The sequence below is a fragment of the Mustela nigripes genome, chromosome X (genome assembly GCF_022355385.1).
Source record: "Mustela nigripes isolate SB6536 chromosome X, MUSNIG.SB6536, whole genome shotgun sequence".
NCBI classification, from domain to species: Eukaryota; Metazoa; Chordata; class Mammalia; order Carnivora; family Mustelidae; genus Mustela; species Mustela nigripes.
Genome location: NC_081575.1, coordinates 16,257,459 through 16,275,569, shown reverse-complemented (window position 1 = coordinate 16,275,569; position 18,111 = coordinate 16,257,459). Strand labels below are relative to the sequence as shown.

Below are 18,111 nucleotides of genomic sequence, written 5' to 3'. Positions count from 1 at the left end.
TGCTTCCTCCTCCCTCTCTCTCTCTCTCTGCTTGCTTCTCTGCCTACTTGTGATCTCTCTCTGTCAAATAAATAAAATCTTTAAAAGAATAATATCTATCCTAGTAAGTGTGAAGTGTTAGCTCATTGCAGTTTTGAATTGCATTTCCTTAATGACGAATGTTGACCATCTTTTCACGGGCTTATTAACCATTTGTATATCTTCTTCAGAAAAATGTCCATTCAAGTCCTTTGCCCCTATTGTAATTAGGTTGTTTATCTTGTTTTTGTTTTGAATTATAAGAGTTCTTTATATATTCTGGATATATAAAATATAAGATTTGCAAATAACTTCTCCAACTCTTTTTTCAAAAGATTTTAAAAATTAATTATATTTTAAAAGAGTCTATTTATTTATTTATTTATTTGAGAGAGAGAGAGAGAGAGAGAGAAAGTGCTCTAGAGAGCACAAGCAGGGAGACTGGCAGAGTGAGAGGGCCAAGCGGGCTCCCTGCTCAGTAGTGAGCCCAATGCAGGGGTTTATCTCCGGACCCCAGGATCATGACCTGAGCCAAAGGCTGACACTCAACCAACTGAGCCACCCAGGCACCCAGTTAGTTTATCTATGTATAAAGAGAGAGCATCAGCATGGTGGGGAGGGGCCGAGGGAGAGGGAGAGAATGTTCAAGTGACTCCACACTGAGTGCAGAGCCAGACGTGGGGATTGATCCCACATCCCTAAGATTGTGATGTGAGCCAAGATCAAGAGTCAGACGCTTTTAACTGACGGAGCCCCCCCCCCACCAGGCACCCTATCTTCTCCAATTTTGTAATTGTCTTTCACTCTCTTGATATAGTATCTTTTGATGCATGAAAATTTTAAATTTTATGAAGTCCAATTTATCTATTTTTTTCTCATGTTACCTGTGCTTTTTTATTGTATCTGAGAAATCATTACCAAATCCAATTCACGAGGCCTTTGCCCTATGTTTCCTTATAAGAGTCTTATAATTTTAGGTCTTATGTTTGGGTCTTTCATCCATCTCAACTTAATTTTTATACATGGTGTAAGGAAAGGATGCAACTTCATTCTTTTGCATGTGGATGTTGTTTTCCCAGCCCCATTTGTTGGAAAGATCATCCTTTCCCCCATTGAATGGTTTGGCACCCTTATGGAAAATCAATTGACAGTGTACGTAGGTGTTCATTTCTGGGCTCTCTGTTCTATTCCATTGATCTATATGTCTGTACTTATGCCAGTACCACACAATTTTGATTACTGAAGCTCTATAGTAAGTTTTGAAATCAGAAAGTATGAGTCCTCCAAATATATGCCTTTTCTTTTTCAAGATTGTTTTGGTTATTCAGGGATCCTTGAGATTCCGTGTGAATTTTATTTTTTCTTCTATGTGAATTTCAGTATGGGTTTTTCTATTTCTACAAAAAATGCCACTTGGATTTTGATAAGCATTGCATTGCATCTGTTAATCATGTTGGGTAGCATTGCTGTCTTAAAAATTACTTTTTCCAATTCACCAACACAGGATATCTTTCTATATGTAGGTTATTTTTAAAATAACAATTTATGTGAGAAATGGCACTTGTGTTTATTTTTTAAAAAGAAGGTCAACAATATGGTAAAGTACAAAGAAAGAACAAATTGCTCTAAATCTCACTACTCTGATAAGTACTGTGAACTTTTTGGTGACCATCCTTCTGAACATCTCTTGTTTATAATTTTACATAAATAGCATCTGAGGTTTTTTCCTACTTGCTATGTAATACATGTTCTTCAATGTGAATGACTAGATTTAAATCATGTTTGCACATAGGGGAGCCTGGGCAGCTCATTTGGTTAAGTGTCTGCCTTTAGCTCAGGTCATGATCCCAGGGTCCTGGGATCGAGCCCTGCATTGGGCTTCTTGCTCTGCAGAGAGTCTGCTTCTCCCTCTCCCTCTGCCCCATCCCCTTCTCATGCATGCTCTCTCACACACAAATAAATAAATGAAATCTTTTCAAAAAAATAAATCGTGTTTTACCATCATTTAGTTAAACAAACCAATGTTGATAGACATTTAGTTTGCTTTGGACTGTGAGTAATATTTATTAATATCATAGTATTAATGGTAGGAAAAATAGTATAATAATGAATGTTTGATGTTTGCTTTTTTGAATGAAGAATGCTACAGAGTTATTCATTTAGAAAGTTTCTCCATATTTGATGTACTGTAATGCATTACTAATAGATCTTTGGTGTAGTAGGTGCGACGATTAAAAGTAGAGAACTAGACACTTGTTTAGAGATTTGTTTATCCTTTAGCTCTTGTATGTCCCAGTAAATAATAATAAAGGTACAACCAAATCAAATAATTTTGTAAAACCATAGGATCTGGTATTCATTTAGTCTCATGTTCTGCCTTTCAGGAGGAAGGCATGAACTTAATGACTAGAGAAGCAATGCATGAATGGTGAGTAGTGTACTTTGAATTACTATTCTGATCATCTCTGTGTTCAGTCACTTCTTTTCTTTTTGTTAGGCAAATGCCAGTACTGATACCTCTTCTTTTGCAGGGAGGTACAAACTGCACTACGGATAAGTCGGTCTTGGGAAGAGAGTTTGAACCTGGTATGGTATTAACACTTCAATTTTATAGACAGTTTGAAATTTTTGCTGCTTTTCAGTATTGGCACTACTTAGTTTTGCTATAATTTCTAGAAATTCAAGCTCTCATTTGAAACTGAAATCTATATGCTGCATAAATAATTTTTTATTGTTCCTGAGAAATAGTTGATGACTTACTCATAAAAATAACTGACATCATTTGAAAGTGGGGTTCATAGTAAATAGTTATCTGATACAAAACCAATGTTGTGGACCAGCCTCCTCTCTGTCCTACTGAGTCTAAGAAAAGTTCAGTTCCGCTGGTCAAATTGCTTAGTTGACAAAACAATGAATGATTTCACTCCTTCCTATGTAATTTATTAACTAGGTATTAGAGTTTCAAACCACAGACAGTGAGTTTCTGCATAAATACTACATTTCTGTGCCTGTAGCACATACATTCCCACTAACATTTTTAACATGCAGCCTTTAATTTGAATATATTTGGAATTGAGTTACATCCCCAGCTAACATTTTTTAATGTTTCTTTACACATTATGGTTACTTAGTTGTAGAAGTTGAGCAATGTTTAGGGTTCTTTTCCATGGACGTTTCAAATAATGACAGAGAATTGAGCTGAAATTTGGGTAGAACAGATTCTGGCTAGATCTTAGTGTCCAGATTTGGGAGTCACTAGATTTGGAAATGGGTCATCAACAGAAACAGTAACATCTTATTTTCCTTTGAGTCCTGAGTGCCTTATATGGACATCTATCCCTGATTTAGGAGTAGGTACTAAAGATTGAGTAGATAGCCTCTGAAGCCTGCCCCTTTTCATGTTAGTGCTAATACAATGTATAGACACTGTTGGACTCCATTAACCCAATTATAATTGCTTTACATGTTGGCACGAGTGAGTGAATCTGTGAATATGTTAGGAAGAGGAAGGGAATATATAACATAACGTACTGTGTCTTAGAAAAGAAAAGAGCACATTATAAAGGCCTGAATTATGCAGTACTGATTTTGTCCACATAAAACCTATAAACATCTTTTATAGCTGTAGTTACGTTTGCGGTCCCATTTGTATCTTAGTTCTAACCAAATCCTTTTTGACTGTTCCCTGAGCATAATATTGCAATTTTCAACAACAAAGCACAGGTCAGACACCAAGAGAAAAATTTTAATTGAGGATTTGTGTATATACTGGTAAGTATTACTCGTTATCAAGTGCTCACATTCTAGGCCTTTCGGGGACACTAGGGAAGCCCCTCAACTTGCCATGAGCGTTCTTTCCCAAAAGGAGAAAGTGAAGTGAATCTTGGGTTCCCTTCTTGCTTTAGGATGATAGGAGCTCCTCACCATAGTACACACTGACTCAGTAAGGATTCCCTTCCCCAGGCAGCAGCTATCTCCCTGAGTACGTGATAGGTAAGCAATTGGTGCTACAATGGTACACTGCTTTCTGCTTATACAGAGTGACAGTAATTTAGAGAAACCATCTTCAGAGAGCATCGATTTACTTCCAGTATCCCCAGCAGCTCCTCCCACCCAGGAGATTGGGAAGGTAAGAAAGGAGAACCTAAGAATCTGTGTCCCTTGAAACTTTTATAAAATGTGAATGTTTCACCACCTACATTTTGGGGGGATATATTTTACCATAGGACATCTGATTCTAAATGATATTTTCCCCTCCCTTTTCATCTATTGAACTATTATTAACATATAACAAAAGTCACCGACTTTTAAGTATATGATTTGATTAACTTTTGTAACTGTGCACCATCCTGTAACCATAACCACAGTCAAGATATAGAGCAGTTCCCCACTCCAAACAATGGCCCCGTGATCTTTTGCCCTTGATATCCTCTCCTCACCCCCCACCCACCCCAGGAAACCACTGATCTGCTTTCTGAGAAGAGTGGTGGTTTTAAAACCTCTGTTCTAATTTGATTTTAGCAATGTTTTCCTCCATCGTTACAAACTTGTGTGAATTACACCACTTTGCCTTCAAGTCCCGTTCCTAGTCCCACGCCACGATTTCCAATGTAAGTTTTTGTTGTATGAAAATATACCAAATTGCTTATGAAATAAGAATTTAAGAAATGTACAAGAACTGATAGCTCCAGGTTCGGTGACAACCAAGGAAGCTGTGTGTTTTTAGCTAAATTAAAATGCGATTGTTTTGATTTATTATTTTGTGGGTTGAAAAGAATCAAGTGAATAAGAACATGTGAAAACATGCGAACCCATGAAGGATCAGTAATTCATTAGCCCTGTTCGAACATAGTCTTCCTCTCCAAGCTTGATGATAAGGATCAGAGCTAATTCTTAAATTGTAAACATCTGTACCTGCTCATTTACCCATGATTTTCACCTTGATTCAAGGCAAGTCACAACCAGAACTGTAGGTCTTTCTAGCCTCCCCCCAACCACAAATTCAAAGAAGACTGAATCCTTAAAAATTACGAGATAGTTTGCTATCCTGAGGCATTCCTGTTTTTAACCCAGATTTACAGAAGAGCAATAAAATGATGTGATACTACAACAGTCCTTTTTTAGTGTATACCCTTCTATTATAATGAAATAGACATAGCTGATTTTGTTCAAATTTTTCTTGTAATGATTATATAATTTTATTTTAGAGGAAGTCAGAACCCCACCAACATTATTAGACCAAGTATCTCTGGATCATTAAAAAGAAAAGGTACTTTTATCTACCAGCAAAAATAAATATAACTTTGAATTATTTTTATAAAATAGCATATAAAATCAAGTGTTATGTGAAATTAATTTTAAAGGATTTAGTTTAAATATATTTGATAAGTTACAAGAGGCCTTTTGTTTTACTCAAACAAAAACTATGTAGAGACAATATTAAAAGCTGTAAAATGCCATATTAATGTGAATTGAGAAGTTTAATTCCAGTTTAGTCAACTATTATGATTTTTATTATATAATTTGCCAAGCTAGCTGCCTTAAATACTTTCTGAAACAAGGTGGGGAATGAATGAATGAACAATGAATCAGTCCTAGTAGTCCACTGAATCTTGACCCTGCGCTGCTTGCTGCCACATCTACTTGTTGACATCATGTGAATAAGTTGACACAAATCAGATTCACTTACTACACTAAAACTATATTCTGAGGTGTGTGTTCTCTGATGTTTCACTTCTTAATGGGGGTTAATTTTGGTTAAATATATGGAAAGTGACCCATCTTCCCAGTAATAAAAGGACAGTGGGGAAAAAAAAAAAAACAGCTTGTTTTTTTGTTTTTGTTTTGTTTGTTTTTCCTTTTTGTTTTTGTTTTTGTTTTTAACTCCCACAGCCGGATCCCAACCCTGCCTCACTAGGTTTGTTCTTCCTTTCTTGTTAATACCACTACTGACTTTAACTGTAGCAGGGAGGGGAAATGGATAAATAGGAAAGGAGGTTAAACTTTTAAAATGTGTATTTGTGAAAAATCCATTAAGATAGGAAAGAAGAAGAAGAAAAAAGCAGAGGAAAGGAAAAAGGGAAGGAGAGCAAAACTATAGGGAAAGAAATTGAAATTTAAATGTACTTCAGTGTTGCGTGTATTCTGGATTAATTAATGGCAGTTGTCCTAACAACACATCTAACTCAGCATGTCCTTATTATATTCTAAGACTAAGACTAGATCAATTCTGGAAAACACTCTTTCAGACTAAGCACTTTGTTTTATGATGATGGACCAATGACCTAGCTTAGGGATCTTTTGCGTGTGCTGTGAAGTTAGGGGCTAGTGTTGACAAAACATTTAAATATATTAAGTTTAAGAGCTGTTACAATGTTGGGGGTCATTTGAGTATTTAAAATAAAATATGCATAAGGGCACCTGGCTGGCTCAGTTGGTGGAGCGTGTGACTGACTGTTGATCTCAGGGTTGTGAATTCAAGCCCCATGTTGGGTGTGCAGATTACTTAAAAATAAAATCTTTAAAAAATAAAACAATAAAATAAAATTTGTGTAAATGAAAGACAGTATTTTAATAAATTAAAATAATTCTCCTTTTAGGAAGCCTGGGTGACTCAGTCAGTTGAGCATCTGACTCTTGATTTTGGCTCAGGTCATGATCTCAGGTTCATGAGATCAAACACCTCATTGGATTCCACACTCAGCACAGTCTGCTTCTCTCTCTCTTTCCCTCTCTATTTGCCCCTCCCCCATTTGCATAATTTCTCTCTCTAAAATAAATAAATCTTGGACACCCGGGTGGCTCACTCAGTTAGGTGTCTGCCTTCGGCTCAGGTCGTGATCCCCAGGTCTTGCGATCAAGTCCCACATCCAGCTCCTTGCCTGGCGGGGAGCCTGTTTCTCCCTTTCCCTTTGCCTACCACTCCCCCTGCTTGTGCTCTCTCTGACAAATAAATAGATAATATCTTTAAAATAAATAAATAAATATTTTAAAAAATAAATAAAAATAATTGTTCTTCTAAGACACACATAAAATGTCCTATGCCATTGAAAATTCCTGGAATTTTCTTAGAATTTATGATTTAAAAAATTGTTTTATATTATAATTTTTACACAATACACTTGGTTTCTGTGCAGTATCTTGGTGGATGTGGCATGTCTCACACAAGCCTCTTATACCCGGTTTTCAGTTGCTCTGGAGGATGACTGCCTCCTTTCTTTGTGATATCCCTAAGAATTATATGTACTACATGGTCTGTATTTTAAGTCAGACCTTTCCAAACACAGCCTGTATAAGTTTGGTCAAAATTCATGTGGAATTTTAGATACAGTAACAGATTAAACAGAAACTTAATTTTATTTATTTAGGAATATGAATCCATTTGGGGAACAACAAATGATGTCTTATTTGGAGCGTATTAATACGAAGGAAATGTGGGGAAAGAAGATATAAAAAAATCCAAAGAGGTCTTGGGTGGGGGAGAAAAAACAATGAGGACTCTATAAAATGGGAGAGAGGTATGAGATAGCAGTTAGAATCTGCAAGCATATGAAAGCAGATTGTATGGTGATAAGGTACACTTCCACTAGAATAAGTAAGAGCAAATGAGGCTTCAGGGGGGAATTCTGAGAAATCTGTAGAAATCACACAGCTATAAAAAGTGTTTTATAAGTAATAATGATTTCAGCAAAGAAAATTTCAATTTTTTTATATGATGAATTTGTCTTGATATGTCTGGCTTTTAAACCCAAAAGGAAAGGTGAGTAGTTTTTCTATAATGATGTGATTATAATCTGGCAGGGGATAGGATACCCAGGATATGCTCTTTGGAGCTTTATGAGCCACGATTATACTCCTGAGAAGGTCTGTGGGATCTCTATTTCTAGCGAGATATATATAGATATAGATATATATGTAGTGATATACATAACGATATATACATAGCGATATATATATACCACTATATTTATATATATATTTTAAATATATATATATATCGCTAGAAATAGGGATTATATATATATATTTTTTAATTTATTTAAATTTATTTGAGACAGAGAGTTTGTGAGCAGGGGAAGAGCAAAGGGAGAGGGGAGACAATCTCCAGCAGACTCTGTGCTGAGCGCAGAGCCCCTCGCAGGGCTTAATCCCAGGACCCCAAAGTCACAACCTGAGCCAAAACCAAAAGTCCAGTGCCTAACTGACTGAGCCGCCCCGGTGCCCCAGGATGTATATATTTTTTTAATCTTTAAAAAAAATTTATTTATTTGAGAGAGATAGAGAGCATCAGAGACAGAGGGAAAAGCAGTCATGGAGCCAGACTTGGGGCCTTATTTCAGGACCCTGGGATCATGACCTGAGCTGAAGGCAGATGCTTGACCAACTGACCTACCCGGGTCCCCCTATTTTATTTTATTTATTGTTTTAAAGATTTTGTTTGAGAGAGGGAAAGAGAGAGAGAGCAAGCTCAAGCAGGAGGAGGGGCAGAGGGAGAAGGCTCCCCGCTAAGTAGGGAGCCTGACGTGGGGCTCAATTCCAGGAACCCTGAGATCATGACCTGAGCTGAAGGCAGACGCTTAATCGACTAAGCTGCTCAGGCGCCCCTATTTTACTTTATTTTTAAGTAAACTCTACACCTAACATTGGACTTGAACTCACGACCAAGAGTCACATGCTCTACCAAGTGAGCTAGCCAGGTGCCCCTATATCTAGGGATATTTTTTTTAATGAGTAGGTGGCCTTAGTGTTTTATCATTCAAATTTCACCCTATGAGTTATGGACTTGAACATCAGTTTTCTCTCATCCAGACATGGTTACTGCATGATGGCAAATAATGTGTAGATTTTAGCATTTACTTTGAGGTAAAGATTACAGCAATGCAATTTTTTGAGATTAGATGTGTCTCCTTAATCTTTAAAAATATATGTATTTTGTTTATTGTAATGCTGTAAAAGAATTAGTCTATTTATTTCATTGTATATATTTGGCAAAATAAAGATAACAACAAACTAAACATTTAAAATAAGGAATGAGATTAAATTATGGTATGACCATACCACATAGCTCTATATAATCACATTGTAGAATTTAGTTAATACAATACAGAAAATTGTAATCATTAAAAACAAAAACTAGGTTCCATATTGGTATTGTATATGATACAAATGAAATTTTGTTTAAAAACAGTCACGTGTACACATACATTTTAGGAATTCCCAGAAAGTGGTTATCTCTGGGTAATGGGGATATAAAACTTTTTGCTTTGTTTTTATGTATCTTATAAATTATTTCCAATAAACAAGTTTTACTTTGCATTTAAAAGCAAAAGCATGTTAGATAAAACATATATCCTTTGATCTGCTTTTTTGTTATAGGTGAAATGCTATTTGAAGATCAGCCAAAGAAACTTTTCCAAGGCACTACCAGCATGATTTCTTCCGATACTACTCAACAGTCTGATATGAATGAGTAGTGAGTATTAACATGAGGTTTTAAACATTCATTGGTGTTTTTCACTTGCCTTTTAAACCTATTCTTACAGTAGTATATATTCAGAAGTATTATTAAATATTTTTAGAAGTTATAAAACTGATATCCCAAATGAATGCTATTAACTTTAGTTCTTCTCCCTCACATTTATTTATGTGTGACATTAATATATGCTGGATACGTTTTTAGAAGTGGAGTTTTGGCATTTGATTAAGAGGTATTAGAGAAGGGGCGCCTGGAAGGCTCAGTCAGTTAGGCATCTGACTCTTGGTTTCAGCTCAGGACATGCTCTCAGGGTCATGATCTCAGGGTTGTGAAGGCAAGCCCCTTGTTGCAGTGGAGGAGGGGGTTGCTCTGAGCTCGGCACAGAGTCTGCTTGAGATTTCCCCGCTCCCCTTTTGCTCCTCATCTCCCCCATCAAATAAATAAAATCTCAAAAAAAAAAAAAAAGAGGTGTTAGAGAAATATATAAAAATCCAAGCTTGGAGAAGAGCATCTTAGGCCCATCTTTTCTTCCTTGGATTTTTGTGTGCTTTGTTAGGCTGAGCATATTATTGGAAAGCGTGCCAAGAAAGCATGTTTTAGTAATCAAGATGGGAAATACAGTGAATGGATTTTTATTTAATGTTACCGTTGGCTTTGTTTTACTGCTCTTGTGAAATTGCTCTTGTAACTAGTGCCAGTTCTTGGCTTCACATATTTTGTGTTTATTTGTAGACAAAGCAGAATGCACAGAGATCTTTTGAATTCTGTTATTGATGAATAGCATTTTCTTGTCCTAGTCTATCTCTAGATATTCTTGATGTAAACAGTAGTGGTGCAGGCTCTTCTTGTAACTGACCAGTTAGAATCAGCACTGTTGGGTGCCTGGGTGGCTCAGTGGGATAAGCCTCTGCCTTTGGCTTAGGTCTTGATCTCTATGTAGTGGGATCAAGGCCCACATGGGGCTCTCTGCTCAGCAGGGAGCCTGGTTCCCTCTCTCTCTCTGCCTGCCTCTCTGCCTACTTGTGATCTCCCACTCTCTGTCAAATAAATACATAAAATCTTTTTTAGAAAAAAGAATCAGCGCTGTCACATTCTCCCATATCAACTTTTGATTCTCGTTCTTCATGTATTGTAGTGGATGAACTTTTAACTAAATGATTCCCCCATCCCAGGATTTTCTCACCAGTGGAGAAAAATGTTTGCTTCTCTGTTCTCTCTCTCTCACACACATACACAAGTTAGAGTAACTATTTCTTATTACCTTATTTTCTCAATGTCCTAAAATTCTGTTTATGTACAGAATTTGCATATCTAATTGCTGTATATGCCCTTAAAACCAATGTAGTGATACTTTCAAAGATGTTTTCCAGCAGTGGCTCAGTCATTAAGTGTCTGCCTTCGGCTAGGTTCATGGTCGCAGGGTCCTGGGATCGAGCCCTGCTTGGCGGGGCTGGGGGACCTGCTTCTCCCTCTCCCCCTCCCCGTGCCTGTGTTCCTCTCTCACTGTGTCTCTGTTAAATAAATAAATAAACTCTTTTTTAAAAAAAAGATGTTTTCCAAATAAGAACCATATCAAAGATACAATCATGTCTTCAAGCTGCTAATGTGTAGAAACATGCTACACTTTGATTTTTTTTTTAATTTATTTATTTGTCACAGACAGAGAGCGAACACAGGCAGACAGAGTGGCAGGCAGAGGCAGAGCGAGAAGCAGGCTCCCCGCTGAGAAAGGAGCCAGATGTGGGACTCAATCCCAGGACACTGGATCATGACCTTAGTTGAAGGCAGCAGCTTAACTAACTGAGCCACCCAGGCGTCTCTGCACTTCGATTTTTTTAAAAACAAAATTGAGAGCACTATTTGTTTATATGAATAAGTAGATACAGCTGTAAGTCCTGATGAAATATTATTGTTCCATTAATCAACAAGTAAAATAATTTTTTAGGTTAGGTCCTGAATGCCCATGCTAGTTTGTTCATTTGTTCTTTCTTTTTCTTTCTTTCTTGACAGAGAGCAGCAAAGCGAGAAAGGGAACACAAGCAGGGAGAGTGGGACAGGGAGAGGCAAGCTTCCTACTGAGCAGGGAGCCTGATGCAGGCTGGATCCCAGGGTCCTGGGATCATGGCCTGAGCCAAAAGCAGACGCCCAATGACTGAGCCACCCAGGTGCTCCAGCCCATGCTAGTTCTTAATATTTTCAATAATTGCTAGTTCCTCTTGGTAAGGAAAAATCACCTATCTTAACAGTTTTTAAAACTAAGCTAGTGGGTGCCTGGGTGGCTCAGTCATTAAGCCTCCACCTTCCACTCAGGTCATGATCCCAGAGTCCTGGGATCAAAGCCCACATGGGACTCCCCACTCAGCAGGAAGCCTGCTTCTCCCTCCCCCACTCCCCCTACTTACTTGTGTTCCCTCTCTCACTGTGTCTCTCTCTGTCAAATAAATAAATAGAATCTTTAAAAAATAAAAAAAATAAAAATAAGCCAGTCATACTATGCTGATATAAGGATTGCACCTGAATCCTTCGATATTTAATTGGCTGGGAAGAAATAGGTAGGGGAAACGATGATAAAAGGTAATTGAATAGCAGGAAAATAATATGTAATTGGGCTTTACTCAATTTGTACTTAACCTGATTATCCCTGATCAATTTTGTATTCTAATTAAGTGTGGAAAAAAGACAATGTTGATAAATTGTGGTCTTTTACATTTCTATGAATTACTTTTTATTCATCATCATGACTACTGATTGGATTAAATAAGGCTTAATATGTTAGAGTTTTTCTGCAGGAATCATATACTTCCAGTTGTCCCCTAAGGACTACAAATGTTTGTTTAAACCTCAATTTTCTATTCAAAAGTCTTAAAGGCTTTCCGAATAAGAAAAATTAAAAATTTAAAATCTAAAGTCAGTGCTTTAAGTAATTGAGGATAGCATTAGCATTTTGAAAAATAGAAATGCATCCTCATTAAGTTCAGAATTAGTTTAAATTTCCTTAGCTAATGAAATAGGAATTGTTATCTAAAATATTTATAAAAAGTTTTTCCTTGTCATTAGAAATAATCAGAATGAGGAAAATTGGATGTAAGTATACCGCACATGAGAAAAGACCGTTGTGTCGAGAATTGTTTGACATGGGTGCCTGGGTGGCTCAGTGGGTTAAGCCTCTGCCTTCAGCTCAGGTCATGATCTCAGGGTCCTGGGATGGAGCCCAAGCAGGGAGCCTGCTTTTCCCTCTCCCTCTGCTGGTGCTCCAGCAGTCTCTCTTGCTCACTCATGCTCCCTCTCTCTCAAATAAATAAATACATAAAATCTTAAAAAAGAGAGAGAGAATTGTTTGACAGTGACCCCAGTGGAAATGATTAGCATAACTAGATATGTGGGGGGAGATTTTGTTCACCTACGAATAAATGAATATTTATGAGATGACTGGGACCATGATAGTCTCTGAAAGTCGGACAGGATTCTACAACTTGGCCAAGGACAAGAGAACTATCAGTATTGCCTTTGTAACTCGGCTTCTATACTGGCCAGAGCCTTACTGGACCAACTATGAACATCTCCGGGGGCTCTCATGGGATGAGGTGGGACCGCAGCGATGCTCCTTGCTGGGACTGTAGATCAGTGGCAGCCAGTGTCCTCCTGTGTCATTGATACTTGGGCAAAATGGAAAAAAAAAAAAAAAGATTTGCAAAATATTCAGGTAACAAAGACCAAGGGTGGAGAAAGTGAACAGCATGAGTGGGACTACTAATCAGTTGTACAAAGAGCTTTTTTTTTTATTTATTTTTTAAAGATTTTATTCATTTGTCAGAAAGAGAGAGTGCATGCACAAGTGGGGGAGCAGCAGGCAGAGGGAGAAGCAGACTCCCTGCTGAGCAAGGAGCCTGATGCGGGAGTCGATCCCGGGACCCTGGGATCATGACCTGAGCTGAAGGCAGACGCTTAACCAACTGAGCCAGCCAGGCATCCCATAAAGAGTTTTAATCAATAAATCTTGGTAATCTTGACAATCTGAATGCATCTCTTTCAACTCAGACAATTCCTTTCACCCTATTTGATTAATTTTTGTTGTTTTAGTTGTATTCCAGGATGCCACAACTTACTATAATATGCTCAGAATCAAGGATTTTGTAGTTGGTTTTCCTATCTGTTGCCTTTTGAGCTTTTGTTTTAGGAGGATCCGTTTCTTAAATGATTTTTCATTTCTTAAGTGGTTTTCAGACCAAAGTAGTTCTAACCTTTACATGATATTTTTTGTGGTTGATTTTTTTTTCTCTTCTGTTGTTGTTTCAAGTTTTTGTTTGAATTAGTTGATGTACAGTGTAACATTAATTTCAGGAGTAGAATTTAGTGACTCATCACTTACATACAACACCCAGTGCTCATCACAGCATGTGCCCCTCTTAATGCCCATTGTCCGTTTAGCCCATCCCCTGCCCACCTCCTCTCCACCAACCCTCAGTTTGTTCTCTGTAGTTAGTTAAGTGTCTGTTTTATGGTTTGTCTCTCTCTTTCATTTCCCCTTAGTGTTCAGCTGTTTTGTTTCTTAAATTCTACATGTAAGCGACATTGTATGGTATTTGTCTTTCTCTGATTAACTTATTTTACTTAGCATAATATACCCTAATATACCCATGTCATCGCAAATGGTTGAATAATATTTCATTACATATATGTGCTACATTTTCTTTATCCATTCCTCAGTTGATGGACATTTTGGCTCTTCCTACAGTTTGGCTATTGTTGATAATGCTGCTGTAAACATCAGGGTGCACATGCCCCTTCAAATCAGTATTTTTGTATCCTCTGGGTGAATACCTAGTAGTACAGTTGCTGGGCAGGGAAACAGAAATCAAAACGAGGTATCACCTCTCACTTGTCAGGGTGGCTGATTACTTTCAGTTATGGTAAGACTGTATTTTGTCATCCTAATCTTGCCAAGGAGCCATCATGTCAGTTTTCACAGAAAAAGACAAGTATTAGTTTCCCAGGACTGCCATAACGAAGTACCACAAACTGGGTAGCCTAAACAAAGTAGATAATCTCACAGTTCTGGAGGCTACAATTCCAAGATTAAGGTATCATCAGAGTTGGTTCCTTCTGGAGGTTCTGAGGCAGAATTTGTTCATTTCTCTCCCGTAGCTTCTGGCAGGTGCCAGACATCCTTGCCTTGCAGGCCTATCACTCCAGTCTCTGTCTCTGTCATCGTATAGGCTTTTCCCTGTGTTCCTGTTTTCTCATGTGGTTATTACAAAGACACTGGTCACTGGATTAAGGGCCCAGGCTACTCCAGTATGACTTCATGTTAACTTGATTACATCTGCGAAGACCCCATTTCCATCTAAGGTCACATTTGCAGATACTGGGGGTTAAGACTTCAACATCAATTTAACCCACAATTTAATAAAAAATTTAACCCACAGCAGAATACTTCGGGGATTTTTATTTTACTTGTTCCATTTTTCTTAAGTTAGTTTTTCAAATCATCTATCTTATAACCCATTTAAAAATATATGAGAACAAGAGGTGACCATATTGAACATAGCTTTGGTATATCTTCTTATATATTATAAAAATATGCTTATTTCTAAATATAAATTTATATTTATAGACAGATAAGCTAGTTTTCACATTATCAATAAAAGGATAAATGAAAATGGAAGTATATTTTTAAAATATTTTCAAAGCATCCTTTTTAAGCCTTAATATGTATTCATGTTCAATCAAATATTCCTATTTTACTTACAATTTTATAAAAGAGCAGCACTCCATGGGACACCTGGGTGGCTAGTCAGTCAAGTGTCTGCTTTGGCTCAGGTTATGATCCCAGGGTCCTGGGATCAAGTCCTGCATTGGGCTCTCTGCTCAGCAGGGAGTCTGCTTCTCCCTCTGCCTTTCTCTCCCCCTGCTTGTGTTCTCTCTCACTCTCTCTCTGAAAAATAAATAAATAAAATCTTTTTTAAAAAAGAGAGCAGCACTGCAGATTTATCCTAACACGAAGACTCACTGTAGTAATAAGATTCTCAGGTCAGGGGAAAAAATATGGTTCTGAAGATTTATAATAAGTAAATCAACCAATCCGGCTTCTAATTTCAATTATATTCAATTAAGTGTCTAATGAATACTTTCTATGTACAGGAAGCTATACTTAAAATTGTAAAATACAGGAAGATGAGGAAAATACCATCCCTCTCTTCAAGCAGGATAAGTACAAAAATAATAGTGGGACCAGGCAGTCTAAGATAAGATGACTAGAGATACACATGTGGAAGGACCCTTGCACTAGGAAAGTAGGAGATAAGGACAGTATTGGAATGATAGGATTTTAGAAGCCATTTAGGCTACCTCTCAATGCAGAAATCCTTTTAAGAATTCCAGACAAATGATCTTTTAGCCTTAGTTTGAAATTTTCAGTAGTAATGAACGAACTTTGCTCACACAACTGTTCATTCTGCTGTTGGTCAGCTCTCACTATCAGAAAGCTCTTATGTTAAAAGGGGGGGATGGAGTGGGAATTTGTATCTAGGTGGCCTGTTTCACTGGATCTTTAGAACCAAGGCAAATCAAATGAGCTATTAAAAGCAGATGAGTTAAGATTCTAATTTGGCATTAATCTTTGTCCCGCTCCTTGAATTATTACTACCCCCACTACAGGATATATTTAATCTCATCTCCTAAATGAATTTTTAAAATTCACCTAGAAGCAACTATATATAAATATCCGTGATGAAAATGCATGTATGGTACTTTGGATATCTATGGAGAAAACTAATTACAGTTTGCCTCAAGTGTTTTTAAATATTTTAGATCTTAAAAGTTGAGCTTGAAAAATCCATCATATAGGTAGGCTTCCCTGTCAGATAGTTGAAACTATGCATTTAGAAGAGGCAAAAGAACAATAAATACTCTGACCAAAAAAGGTAACCTTGTTTCCCTTAAGTTCCATGATATCTCACAGATTTGATGAGGTTCTTAACCCAAGAGTCAATGAGATTGCTTTTTAAAAATGTCTATAATAGGGGCGCCTGGGTGGCTCAGTGGGTTAAAGCCTCTGCCTTTGGCTCTGGTCGTGATCCCAGGGTCCTGGGATCGAGCCCCACATCAGGCTCTCTGCTCCACGGGGAGCCTGCTTCCTCCTCTCTCTCCCTCTGCCTGCCTCTCTGCCTACTTGTGATCTCTGTCTGTCAAATAAATAAATTTTAAAAATCTTTTTTAAAATGTCTATAACGTATGGCTGGAAAGAGTCATCTGTCATATTGGAATCTTGGAAACTTGCTCAACTTTCTTAATAGTGGGAGACTTAATGACCATGGCCTCTCAGAAGAAATGTGCTAAATTAATAATAAAATTAATACATTAATTGAATTCTCTAAACTGACCAATAAGATATAGATATAGATATAGATATAGATATATGATTGGAGATCTCTGTGGCATCAGTGACAGCAAAGTAAACTGGTGACACAGCTACTTATGTCAGCCTTTTAAGGGAATGTCCAGACAACATTATGAGTGCAAGAGTCAGGAGACCTGACCCATGGCTCCAGCTCTGGTCACTCACTCTCTGTGACTTTCGACAGGTCGCTGCACCAATCTGGACTTCAGATTTCCAATAAGTAAAATAGAGTCGAACTAGGTATTTTACAAGCTCCTTTCTGCCTCTTAAAATTTTATTGATTCTGTAAAAGCATCTGCCTTCATCTTTGCTACTGTAACAGTGAAAGTCATGATGGCATTAAGCTTCAGAAAGCTTTAAGAAAATATTTAGGAAATTAGAGAGCTTTATGCCTAATATTTTTATTCTTTCTGGCAACAAGAAACTCATTTTGATCGGCCTCATCAATAGTTTCCTCTCTTCTATGAATTATGCATGCTTTATGATGAAATGTGGAAAGCTAATTTCCCCCTGGTTTCTTGTTTTGTGTGGATAAATGATCCTCTCAGGATTTCCATATTAATAACAAGTTCCCACTGACAAAGCACTCACCATAAAATTTTCTTTCTAATAACTACAGCTTGAGACAAAACAAAATAAAGATACACTTGGTATGTCTGTTTCAGAGAAGCAAAAGAGACAGGGCAAAAAAAAGCTACATCAGTTGTAAAAACTCAGGCACAATTCACATTCAGAAGTGCTCAACTAGTATGAAAACAGACTACCAGCAAAATCGTTTTTCTTTTTCCATGATAGTCTTTATATGGCTCTAAGAAAAACCCTCTAACTTCAGTTTAGTTGGTTTCATGTCCTTGCTCTTGTGCTTGGTAACTCTCCCCTGAACACAAACAAAAAAAAAAAAGGACACACTTGAAAGTTGCAAACAGCTGGTTTGTGACTTTGTGCTGAGGAAGGAAATATTTTGAAATTACATTATCCCGTGGAGGAACCTAATTATACTTTCCATTTCTAACCCCACTCTTACGAGAGGGGAGGTTTAGTTTTCTTGCTTAACTAGACTTATATTAAACTCTGCAGTGGTTTACATCGAGTCCTATTCTTAGATAATCTTTTCATAAGTGTGAAGCCTTTGGAAAGGAAGGTGCTGAGGCTAGCATGTTAGGGCTGTTAAGGCAAGTTCAGCTAAAACTCTCTTAAACTTTAATTAGAATACATTCCC

The 18,111-nt window shown here is 37.3% G+C and overlaps 1 protein-coding gene across 4 annotated transcripts in view; it reads left to right on the top strand.

Moving 5' to 3' along the window:
* LOC132007317 (P2R1A-PPP2R2A-interacting phosphatase regulator 1-like) overlaps nucleotides 1-18,111 on the top strand; it is a 68,011-nt gene that overhangs the window by 30,320 nt on the left and 19,580 nt on the right. The window contains exons 6-11 of one of the 4 annotated variants that reach the window (XM_059385446.1): nucleotides 2,403-2,446; nucleotides 2,550-2,604; nucleotides 4,058-4,147; nucleotides 4,540-4,628; nucleotides 5,226-5,287; nucleotides 9,394-9,490. In XM_059385446.1, the coding sequence (XP_059241429.1) occupies nucleotides 2,403-2,446; nucleotides 2,550-2,604; nucleotides 4,058-4,147; nucleotides 4,540-4,628; nucleotides 5,226-5,287; nucleotides 9,394-9,490 (437 nt within the window). Of the gene's footprint in view, nucleotides 1-2,402; nucleotides 2,447-2,549; nucleotides 2,605-4,057; nucleotides 4,148-4,539; nucleotides 4,629-5,225; nucleotides 5,288-9,393; nucleotides 9,491-18,111 lie in introns of those variants that run through there. The other 3 variants (XM_059385447.1, XM_059385448.1, XM_059385449.1) reach the window with 3 other exon arrangements.